The 12,612-nt window shown below is 42.6% G+C and overlaps 1 protein-coding gene across 1 annotated transcript in view; it reads left to right on the forward strand.

Moving 5' to 3' along the window:
* Window positions 1-12,612, forward strand: part of EBF2 (EBF transcription factor 2) — a 179,761-nt gene that overhangs the window by 118,553 nt on the left and 48,596 nt on the right. Inside the window, exon 7 of the mRNA XM_005285174.5 lies at window positions 8,850-8,931. Within this exon, the coding sequence (XP_005285231.1) occupies window positions 8,850-8,931 (82 nt within the window). The remainder of the gene's footprint in view (window positions 1-8,849; window positions 8,932-12,612) is intronic.

Below are 12,612 nucleotides of genomic sequence, written 5' to 3' on the forward strand. Positions count from 1 at the left end.
ATGATGTGACTACCCATCACCTAGCGCCTGTAAGTACTACTGTACAAATAAGAATAATATTTGAACATTCCTTTCCAACAAGCAGCCAGCCCAATCCCCTGTTTTTATTGACTTCCTGTGTACTGACTTCTGATTATGCTAAGACATTTGGTTATGGGCCAAATGGTGTGCATAATCTGGATTTTACTGTATAAATAAACTCCCAGCCATTGTCTTGTAAGTTACTGGAAAGTTTTGGAGCAGAAGGAAAACCCGAAGGAAGAAGGGAAACTGCTAATATTGCAAAAAGCCCTCAAAAGGCTTTTTTTGGAGAACAATTGCAATTACAAACACGCTGTTAGTGTTGTGTTTCATTTTCAATTCGAGTCCATAGAGTTCAATTATTATTTTCATTAATGGTGTCAGATTTTCATCAGAGTGCAAAAAAACAAGGAGGTTTTCCTTGGAGATTCTCTTTCTCAGCGAGTGTTGCCATGCCAAATAACTGCATGCAGCACTGAGAAGTGCCTGTGTATGTCACAGGCAATGCACGCTTATACAATCCCAGTTCCTTGAAGAAGGGATCGTTTTGCAAGACCTCATAAGTGAATTGTTTACCAAATGGGCGAGAATTGGAGCCTTGGATTTATAGGTCTGTCGTTGTCCGCTGACAGTGGAACATCATCTATTTCAGAGAAGAAATTTAGTGTATAAAGCAAAGAATGTGCAAAATATGTTCCTATAAACATCGCATTTACTGATATGTACATGGCTGGGTTTGGGTGATGTGCTGTACCTTTACATTTGATTATTGCTAGTTTAGAATTTAAATAAGCTCTTAAAAACACCCCCACCGCAGGACAGCAAGGAATGTTGCGTTTTATTCTACAGCAGGAGTGGCCAAATTTATTGAGCCACATACAATAATCTTCAGACGTTTGAGAGCTACAAGACACACACGGCCTGCCCCACGGGCGGTGCCTGCCAGGCACGGGGTTTCTGCCCCAATGACCCTCCATGGGGTGAAATCCCTTAGACCTCCATCCCAGCAGGGCAGAAGCCCCTAGTCCCATCACCCCACCATGGGGCAGAAGCCCTGAGCTTCCCCAGCCCAGTCTGGTAAGTGGAGAATGGGGGTGGGTGAGTACGTGGGAGCATACTCAGGCCACATTTGAATGGTAAAAGAGGTGCATGCGGCTCACAAGCCCCAGTTTGGCCAGAACGTGCTCTAGAGAGAGACCGGATGTGTGAGAAGGGACAATTTTGTGGGTAAGGCACTGGACTGGGACTCAGCAGAACTGCGTTCAGTTCCCAGTGCTCCACAGAACCCTTGGAGGAAATCATGTAGCCTCTCTGTAAAATGGGGGTATCAGCGGAGATCATGCTGGAAGGCTAAGGGACAAGGAAGGACATGGAGGGGAGAGAGGGGTAACTTGGTAGAGATGTAGGTGACTGTGTCCGTCATAATTGGTAAAGATGGTGTCATGAAACTCATAGGGAAATGAAAGCAGCAGTTTGGGAAGAGGAAAAGCCTGAGAGCTGGGCAGAAGGAGTCTGAGGCCTGAACTGAGACCGAGCTAGGTCACTCAGTGGTGTGAAACGTCGTAAAGCTGACCTACACCCTGGGATAGACACCGTGAGGAGGTGGACAGAAAAACCCCTTCCGTCACTGTAGCAAGTGTCTAGGCCCGAGTGCTGTAACCCTTGTAGTGTGGACATACCCTTTGTCTAAACTGGGGAAAATACAGGGAGGCAGAGCAGGGATTCAAGAATGTGGAGGATGGTTCCAGTACGTATTAGAATTGAATGAGGAGACTGGATCAGACTCTCTGACACCCCTGCTGTATCTCTGCGCTCCTCCCTCATGCAGGTCTGGCTCCCACTGATGTCAGCAGGAGCCCTGTGCTCAGCACTTGCTCAGACTCGACACCGACGACGTAGGGCTGGTTGGAGAGAAGAAGTGGGGCTGCCGTTCGGTGCCCCGGTAGCTCAATCCCTGTGATTGGAGCAGGCGATTTTTATCTGACGGGAGTGAAGTGCTCCCTGATTTTCCAACGCAATGTTGGGGGGACCCTAGAAAGGAGCCACAATGTGCATGCTTACAAAGCCTCTGTTGTGCAACTGGAATCTCTGCATGGTCTAGTGCCCTGAGCACAGATCTGGGACTGAGTCATTTGGCTTCTATTCCCGAGGCCAGCAGTGGCTCCCTCTACAAACCCGGGCAAGTTACTTGACCTACATGTGTCGGTTTCCACATGTGTAAACCGGGGGTAGGAGGTAGCAGCTAGCGTAGAGAAGTGTTGTGAAGATAAATTAACTGTGGTGTGTGAAGTATTGTATAAATGCGAAGGGGTATTATTGTAGCATCCATCAGTACTTACACCAGTACAGTGCACGTATGACGTAGATTGCTGTAGTGAAATGTCCCATGCCTGTAACTCTTGAAAAAGTGGGTGGTCCTCTGATTGACTCCCTAATAATCTGTGCTGACGTAGAGCAGAATGACTCCAGCAAATAATGTGCAGATTATACAGAAGATATTGAGATATTCATCAAGATGATGCTGATGATATCAGATAAATGCAATTAACCAATTTTAAACACCTACTTAAAATGCGCAAGACCCGAGTCCACACCAAAGCAGGAAATTCAGAATAAACCCTTCCAATTTGTCCTGTTGTTCCTTTTGTGTTGTAGCATCGGGTAAGGTTACGTGTCACACTGATCTCAGAGCCTGCCATTCCAAGACACACATGGGTGACTTAAGAGACGACTGAGACCCTGAGCTCAGAATTTCCTTGCTTTGGTGAAGTTGGTGTCAAACCCTTCATGTTATGATACTTCTGATGTGGTTCTCGGGGTGTTTAAAATTAATATAGTTACATTAAAACAAGGCTATTCAAAATAGCAGCACACCTTTTTTCTTTTAAATTCATTCTCTGACTTTTTGGTAACCCTTCCGTTTCTGGAGGCAGGATGTCGTCATCTCACTATCTCCAGTTACATGACAGCATCATAGGATTTGCTGGAAAACATAAAGTAGGTACATTCTCATGCGAGAAAGTTACTAGGGCTGTGAGTCCAAGTTCCACAGCAAGCCAAATAAACCCAATTTGTCTCTGGATTTGCTTTTCAAGTGCTTTCTTTTTTTAATGCCCAGGAGAGCCACTTACAAGGATGAAATCACGTATCTGGAGTTCTCCTGATATTTCACCTCTGAAACGGCAGCACTATTGCGAGCAGGCTATCAAATGTGAAAGGAAGGGTGGGTAAGGCAGAGGACTGAGAGAGCTGAGTTCTAATCCCAGCTTTAATCCCAGGTGGTGGGGAGCAATTCCTCCCCCATTTCTGACCCCCACTTTCCTCATCTGTAAAATGGTGACAGTCACCCACATCTGCTGTACCTGACAAGGGCTTAGTGAGGCTAAATTAACTGAAGTTTATAAAACACTTTAGAAGCCACAGGATGGGGCTATCAAAACATGAAGTGTCATTACCTCTTTCTGTGGCTCCAAATGAGAAGACAGACAAGTCCCAAATCTTGTGGTGTTTTTTTTTTAATTGATTAAAAAAATTAACATCCTTCTGCTGCATGTTGGGTTGCTCTTTAGCGTCCCAATCCAAAACTCGCTGGAGTCATGGAAAGACTGCCACTGACGTCAGTGGGCTTTGAACCCGACTCTTCTCAATCACTGGAGAATGGAGATTAAGGAAGGATAGGCATTGCCACAGCCTTCCACAGACCACCCCCCCCCATGTTGCATGGAAGCATTCCCATTGAAATGTTAGATCGTGTTCCTATGGGATTAGGAGAGTGAGTGACGGAAAAGACCTGTTCTACTGAGTCCCACCCTGGCAAATGCCAGATAGGAGGCCCTGTCTGTAGCCATTCGGTTTGCAGGGAGTGGCAGAGGCAAAACTCTCCTTGCATGATGCTGTGTCTGCTGGACAGGGTCCCAGATAAAAGGTAATTGCAGGACATTTGGGCCCTGAAACTTAAAAGGGAGTGGGGCAGGGATAGTCTTTTTAAATGCCAGGGAAACCAAGAAAGTGGCCTCTCTCAGCCTGATCAGAATCCTGTTGACGTCATTGTGAGTCTTTGGCAATGAGCTTGGGATCAGGTCCTGACACCAGCATTACCCTCTGCACTTCCGTCTGCATTCAGCTCCGGTTTCTGGTCACCTCCAGATCTCTCCACAATTCTGCCCAACCTCCTTCTCTGAGCTCATTTCTCTGCCCCCGGCTTCTTGCTCTGTCTTCTGGCCCTTCATCTCTTTCTCCCTCTCCCAACGGCATCCTTTCCTCCATGCCTTTCCTTACGGGTCAGAATGACCTCCCAATTAATCATTGCTAAGTGCCCTCCCTCTGCTTCTACTGGCTGCTAAAATCCTGCCTGGTCTTCAGTGCCACAAACTGTAACGTCCATACGTTGCACTTCATTATTTCCGCTGCTGTATGTACTTGTGTCATCAAACCGTAGTGCTGTGAGGTGCTGACTGTCCTCAGCTCTAAGATTAATGGTAGCTGAGGTATATCAACACCTCAGAGGATCAGGCCTTTAGAATATGAGCATTTTGTAGAGGGGAGCTGATTTCATTGGGTTTTTTAAAATAGTTATATTGTTAGTATTTTATTAGTGCTTAGATATGCCAGCTGAGATTTGTGCTTAGCTCTACGTATACCCTCTAATAGGCAGTCTCTGCCCCCAGTTTACAGCTAGGAAATGGAGGTCTGGGTAGATTAATAGATTCTAAAGCCAGAAGCGACCACTGTGATCACCTAGTCTGACTTTCTCCTATACAGCACGGGCCATTAAGTGACTTGCCCAAAGTCCCACAAGAAGTTTGTGGCCAGGTTGAGAACCGAATCCAGGTCTCCTGAGTGCTAGTCCAGTGCCCTATCCACTAGACCATTCTCTGTTTCCGCATACGGAGCCTCGTAGAGGTACAATACTTACCAATCATTGGTGACAGCAGGATCCTAAAACAGATTTTTGGTAGTATGTGCAGGGTCTTCCAACATGACACCTCCAAATCCCTCCCCGTTTGTGGACAGAGGAACAGAATATGAGTAGGAAGAAAAAATAATTTTTTTTAAAAATGGTGACCCAAAACATCTCTTAATTATTTTTGATGTATATGCATTAAAATACCCAAGTCTTCTATAGCCCTGCCAGATATTTAGTGGTAGTCATTCAAAGTTAGCTTGCTTGTTCCTCAGTGCCTCGAATGCTGATATACAGTATGAATGAGCCATATTTCTCACTTCTTGGCTGGAAACTCAGCAGTCTGCTAAACCCATAGCGAGCCTGGTCCTTATGGAGGAACAAAGGCCAGCTAAGAAACAGGGTCAATTTTTTCTTTTCTTGATGCATGTGTGGGTTAAGTCCAAAAAGTTGCTAAAGGTTCTAATTTAAAAAAATTAATAAAGCCCTGCTGTAATTCTCCGGTCACCCCTAAATCAACTTCATTCAATGTTAAGCCTTGCCTCCTCTTTGTTTTCCCCCACCAAAAAATTTCATTTTTATTGTAATGCCTCAATAAATATTAATGCCTTTCCCAGATGCAACCATTTAAAATATATATGGATATATATAATGACAGGCCGAATACTTTATACGGGTGCCCAGTTGCAGTTAAAATTGACTGGAAAATATCTGAAAGGAGAGAGTGAGCCACCTGATTTAACTGGAGGAAAGATGAAAATTCCTCTGTGCATGTGTTTAAGTCTAAAACCAGGGGGAAAACATTAAGCACATTAGGATATCCACTGGGCTCTAAAGAAAATATAAATGCCATAAGCCACAATGCAGGCAATGGCAGAATGATACTAGAATACTAAAATATTAAATACCCAGGCCAAGATTTTCAACAGTGACTCTAATGATTTGGGGGGCTCAGCTTAAGACACTTTAAAGTCTGATTTTCAGGGCGGGGGCTCAGCACTTCCTGAAAGTCAGGCCCCTTAAAATGTCTTGGGTGGAGCACTGCAAACCACTAGTTGTTGTTGAGTATCTTGGGGCAGATCCCCAAAGCCTCAGTGTGCTGAACGGTCTCCATTACAAAGAGGTCAATGAGAGATGAGGGCTCTTGGCATCGCCTAGGGGGTGATCAGGCCTATAAGGAGCAATGAATGGTTTTCTTTAATTAAAAAAAGAAAGTTATGGCCTAGATCTTCGGTTGGTCGCTCAGACTTCAATGGAGTTTTGCTGATTTACACCATAGAGGATCTGGCTCCAAATATTTTGGGTTTGGTTCCCTTCCTGGGTTATAGGAGGCTCTACTTGGGTTGAATTTCTGTCTATTTGGACCTAGGTGGGGAGAGAGGGGAAAAAAATGAAGTTGGAAATAATTTTTCTGATTAATTTAGCCCTTATTTCTGTTTGTGTGTTACCCCCAAACAGGTCATGATTCTTAAGACTTTGTTTGCAATTACTCTATGAATAGTTAGCTCATTATTTCTTGGCAAATGGTCTCCAATATTTGTTCGGGGTAGTTGCTTGCTTTGGTCACATGGCATTATTTGTTTTCCCTGCTTGGATGACCTAAGCTTCCTAAACAGGAGAGGTCCCGTTGTTTTTTTGCAGATTATCTGCGAGCATTTGTAATTGTTGGAATGCAGCAAAAAGAGGGTTTGCAAGTGAGAGCGTTTCTGGCTTGAACTTGCAAATATTCACGTGTGCTAGTATGCACAACGTTTTTTCTTTCTGGAAACATATTTGCAAATAAAATTTTTCTCACCAAAAAATTCAGATAAAAGGGGCCACGAATTCCACACCAAATGGAATCAACAGGACTTATTTGCAAGAATATTAATGAATATCTTTTTGCTGCATTCACTTAGCTCTGCTCGTAAAACATGTATGATTTTTGGTTCTATGTACAACCAAATGACTAGGGCTCTGTTCATAGAAGTTGCCCTCTGACAACGGAGCATTGATCCATCTTTCACTGCTGAACTTGAATACGAAAGTGAAAAGAGACTGCAGTATGGACACTGTGCTTTTACCTTTATCTGCATCACACAAAGAACCAAGAAGGTTCTATAATTGTGAGCAAGGGGAAAGCTAGCAGCAAATGATGGGGATAAAATGATTGTTTCACAAAGGAAAACTTGTAAGAAAATGGGTCAGAAAAGGTTCAGATTGGTTTAAAAATAATGGAACCCTTTAGTGCAGCAGAACCCCATAGGAGGGTATTTTTGTTGTGGGCCCATGTTTCTAATCTCTTCGGGGGGGGCTTGTAGGGAGGATTGCAGTTGTTTATTGAGAGACACAGAAAGGAATCAGATTCCTAAGTATTTATTTTGTGTGCTGGGGGGAGTGGATGTTTGAGAGGTGTAAATAAAAAGTGAGGTGAGGAAGCAAAGTTGATTTCTGGTTTATTGTTATTATTTTGTTGTTGGTAAACCCTGGAAAATATACATCTTTCTCCTTTAAAGTTCTAATTCAAGGCATGAATGTGTGAGTTCTGAAGGGACTTTGGGACTGCGGTAAAAAATCGTTGTCATAGTAACAGAAAGGGAAATAGGCCTAGCTCACCTGGGACTTTAACTTACTGCAAAAGCTGAATTTTTTTTTTGTAAGAAAAGCACTCAGCAAGTGAAATAAATAAATAAATTGTTCACTGTATTCCACGCCAATTCTTCAACTATTTAAAATCTCTCTTATACTAATGCTTCCTCCCTCCCTCTCAGAGCCTACACAAATTTGCTTGTCCCAGTTAAACCTGTTTTGTTCTCCAAATGTAAATGTGCTACTAGAACAGAATCACGGAAATTGTTCATGTTCACGATGGAGGACACTTTAAATATTTCTCGTCCGTCACACTGGGATCATGATAGCATGGTTGGGGGGTATTTTGTATCCAAAAAGTGCAAATGTTTGCAAATATTCTGTTAACCCTTTACACTCCTGAAATTCATGAGTCTTATCAGTGCAACCATCATTAGAAAGATGGATTTGCTTATTCACATGGAAGACTTTTGTACTCAAGGGCCTGTTGAGAACGGGCTCTCTAGTGATAGCATGTCAAAGCTGTGCAATATCCAAGCCCTGTGGTTCATAACGTTTGGCAGTTTCTGCCTAGAGTGCTGGAGATGGAACTTACATAAATGACAAACTACGACCATGCGGAATTGTAAAGCATGAAGGATTGGTGTATTTGATAGAAAAAAAAATCATTGATAACTTTAACAACACCAGTATGTTTACCTACTCTAAATCATCGCCTATATTCTGCATTGGGTCTGCTATATTCCCTTAACTTCTGTTTTTGTCACCCTCTCTCTTACGATTATGTAAGATTGTAATTTGGACTGTCAACAGTTCTGTTTATCTTTAATAAAACTTAGTAACTAACTGTCAACATGAAATCTGGTCAGCTTTTTTTTAATGAGCTTAAAGTAGTTTCAGGTTTTTCACCTGCCCCAGAGTTACCCTGCCAATTTTTCTGGTTTTTACAATAGTATTATCCTCTGATGTTGTTGCACAAAAGACCTGCACAGACAACAGAAGAAATAAGAGAAACTGGCTAAACACAAAGTAAGGACACTGCAAAAAATAGAATGCCGGATTCTTAGCGGGTATGAACCGGTGTAGCTGTATGGAGCTAGGCTGACTTACATCAACTAAGGACCTTGCCCAAAGAGGATATTTAATTTCCTATTTCATTTATAATCATATTAGATGGTACTTATAAGTAACAAATTTCAGAGAGAAATCTGATTTATTTTTAAGTTTTTCAGACAGTCTGTTTATATACCCTCACGTACATTGCTATGATGCACTCTTGCATCAATGCAAAGCAGGTAAATAATACTAGATGTTAGTTTCTTCTTAATAGAAGTGACCCAGTCCTTTCTCTTTGCAGATTCTTCTTGAAATTTTTCCTCAAGTGCAATCAGAATTGTTTGAAAACAGCAGGGAACCCCAGAGACATGAGACGTTTCCAGGTAAGTGTTAGGAGACTTGACATTAAGTAAGTTGTCTGCTTTCCTTTCTTTTCCTTTTTTTTCACCTATATTGTTCATAATAAACAAGGTGACAGTAAATGATAAACCGCTTCAGATATTGTTAAAGATTTTCTTCATTTGCTGCACTTAAACCTTTTTTTCTTCAACCCCCCCCCCCCCGAATCCCCAAGGGGGGGCAATGTACTGTACCAACCAGTAGTGGATATTTGATTTGACACCCTCAGGCAAAGCACTCACACCCACAGCAGGGATCATGTTTGTGATACTTAGATGCCTCAGAATTTTTCAAAGTCGCTCTGTACATGGTACACAAGCATCCCTCCCTTCTATTCCCCACTCTCCCCTGCGTTTTAACTCGTGCATACCCTCCCTTTCAGCCTCTTTAAAAACAGCAGCCAAAATAGTCGTGGTCACTTTAAGATCTCGCACAGCAAAGCAACAAGACCCATGGGACAATGGCCCAGCTGCTTTGCAGAGAAATCTGCCACTGGTTTCATCATAGCTGTCGCTGATGTATTGAGAATACCAGCTAATAAAAACACAGAGGGAGGTGAAGTGTGTCAGGTTGCAAACAGTGGTGAGGAGAAAGGCAGATACAGTCTCTCCTCTCTCACCCCTAATCTTTTAAGCAACTAGATTTAATAAATAAATATCGCACCTGTAATTCATCCCTCGCACAAATTATAACCATTTCTAATGCTGCCTGGAAGCACTGCAGAGCACTCTCTGTGGTTAGAAAAGTGACATTCTAGAGGTCACCTTAGTAAAGGACCATGTACAGAGAGACAATGTGGTCTAGTGTCTAGGTTACTGAATTACAAGTCAGGAGATCTAGGTTCTGTCCCTGACTCTGCCACTGAGACTCTGTGCGACTCTGAGCAAGTCATTCCACATCTCTGTGCCTCAGATTTTCCACCTGTTATCTGGGGATAATTTCTACTCTGCCACAGACTTCCTGTGAAGCCCTTTGAGCAAATCACGCCACTGCTCTGTGCCTCAATTTCCCCAATTTGTAAAATGAGGATCATATTTCATGGGAGTTTTGTGAGGCCTAGTTTATTAACTTTGGTATCTAGATATTGCAGTGATGGACATAAGAGAAATGCATAGAAAGCCAATACAGCTAGGGGAGAATGAGCAGGATTCTACTCTCTCATGTATCAGCAACAAAATTCTCAGCCAAGCTGCTCTACTGCAGAGACAGCATGGTCTAGTTGGGAAAGGCCACAATGTCTGGAAGAATAAGGATGGGACTGCAAGACCTGCACTCATGTGTTAGACTCCTAGCTCCGTATTTGATTTGCTGTGTGGCCTCAGCCAGGTCCCAATAATGGATTGGTGCCTCAGTTTCCCCATCTATAAAATATAAATTAAACATGCCTACTTACAAGATACATTGTAAGGATTGGTTACTGGGTTCTATCCTGCAGTTCTTACTCACATGAATAATTCTACTGATGTTGTGGGGGGACTACTTGTGTGAGTAAGGGCTGTAGGACTGGACACTCGGTGTTTGTAAAGTGCTTTCAAGATGAAGGGGCAGGTTGAAAAAAGAATGGGAACTGCTAGTTAGGTGCCCAAAAGGAAAGGGGCAGGTTGAAAAAAGAATGGGAACTGCTAGTTAGGTGCCCAAAAGGAGAGCCACATGAGCACTAAATATTTCTGTATACAACGGCCATCATCATTAAAGACTCTTCTTGCACGGAAAGTTATTGCTAGGGCTGGTCGAAAATTTTTCATCAAAATGGTTTTTTGGACAGAAAATGGCTTTGTTTGACAAAATAGAAATGTTCCCAAAAAGGATCGCTGTCAAAAATGGTCAGATTTCCACTGAAAACTGAACATTCTGATTGCTGAAAACAAACACAACAAAAGTTTTCAATTTGCAAAGCTCAAAAATGTCAGAGAAAAATGTCAAGACCAAAACAAAAAATCCTGTTCATTTTTGTTGAATTTTTAGTGGGGAAAAATAGTTATTTATAAATAGTAACTAGACCAATTCTATTTACCATTCAAGGAGTTCAGATACTCCATAGTTATCTCCTAGTCTAAGTTTAGGGAATGCTGATGATATCTTGGATACAACACTCTGTTAACTGTCAGCGAATAAACCTTGACTTTTTAATAGCCACTCCCATCAGCAAAGGAGCATAGATTGTTATTTTGATCCCAGATGTTGCCTGCCAAGATTTGAGAAAAAATCTGAAACAGGAAGAAAAATCATCTTATGACTCGTAAATGGGAGCCAGCAAGTTCGGAGACTGATCAAGAGAGAATGATTTTGGAATGTAGTGAAATGAAACTGCTAGGGACTGTCTTTTTGTTCTGTGTTTCTACAGTACTTAGAACAATGGGATGGTCCTGGTCAGTGACTGGGGCTGCTAGACACTATTGCAATAATAAATAAATAATAGTATTGGTTAGAGGCTGCCCCAGAGCCAAACTCTGGATCCAAGAACACCTGAACTTTAGATCTAGTTTAAATCTAGTTTCCATTTTTTACCCCGGGCCCCGTCTCTACAGTAGGTGAAACCGAACCCCTGGGTTCGGACCATGCCCTAAACTGTGGAAGAGTTTGGATCTGGATCCAAATTTTCTAGCTGAGGTCAATCTTTAGCCATCAGTCTTACTCCCAGTTTGACTCTCTTGACTCTGATCCCAAGGTGGTGATGTTATGGAGCCTGAATGAATTTCAATTTCCAATTGAACATGGAACAAGGAGGCTGAAATCAGCCTTAGTCATTCACAAGGTTACCAATGGAATGCCTTGAGCCCATCCACCTGGCATGCCTCTCACACATGCCTCTCCATTGCTTTGAACTTTGTACCAAAATCAGCAGCTTATTGGAGAAGAAAATGAGCTAGGATAAACTCTTTCTCCTTCTGGGTTTTCTACCTTCCTGCACGCCAAGCCTGAAAATTGGAGCCAAATGAAATTCTCTGGTTTTGTTCCACAGAGCTTATTTAAACTCCCTCTGGTCTCTAGCCCACATGGGTTTATATCCTCGGAGTTTCACTTCGACCTTGAGGGTCAAACCCAAAACCTCATCAAGAGACTCAGTCACTGCCCCTAGGTTTCTCTACTTCTCTGTCAAAATCATGATGCTAGCCTGACTCTGATCCAAAATAATAAAGCTGCTCCTACTGCAATGGCAAAATCTTGTTTATTTCAGTGAAAGCAGGATCTTAGTCCAGGTTTGCTCAGAACAGTGTATCTAGGTTCACGAGCTTTCAGGTGAGCTAGGGCTTAGTTCCCAATTTGTAACAGAGCCTGAAATTTAGGTGAGTTGAAGGACAAGGGAAATTTTGTAAATAGCCCAGTCCCATTGTGAATAAGTTCCATGCAGATTTCGGTTAGGTAAAGATAGAAAATGAATATGGGCAATGATTTTCTTAAGAGCAGAGCAGTGCAGTGGGTAGGGTGCAAAGAGCATTTGGATGGGAATTCTCATCTTCTAGCTCCACCTAGTTCTTTTCTCATTTTAATTTGTGCAAACACCTGTTTTATCTGCCTTGGCGTCAGACAGACGCTGCCGGCACGCCCACGTGGTGTCAAAAGTTTAAACATGTGAGTCATCCCAAAATATTGGTTGTGCTCTCTCACTCCGAACACTTTTAATTCCACTCGGTAAGCTTTACATCAACAAAGGTAATGAATGT

This window comes from Chrysemys picta, chromosome 2 (assembly GCF_011386835.1).
Source record: "Chrysemys picta bellii isolate R12L10 chromosome 2, ASM1138683v2, whole genome shotgun sequence".
NCBI classification, from domain to species: domain Eukaryota; kingdom Metazoa; phylum Chordata; order Testudines; family Emydidae; genus Chrysemys; species Chrysemys picta.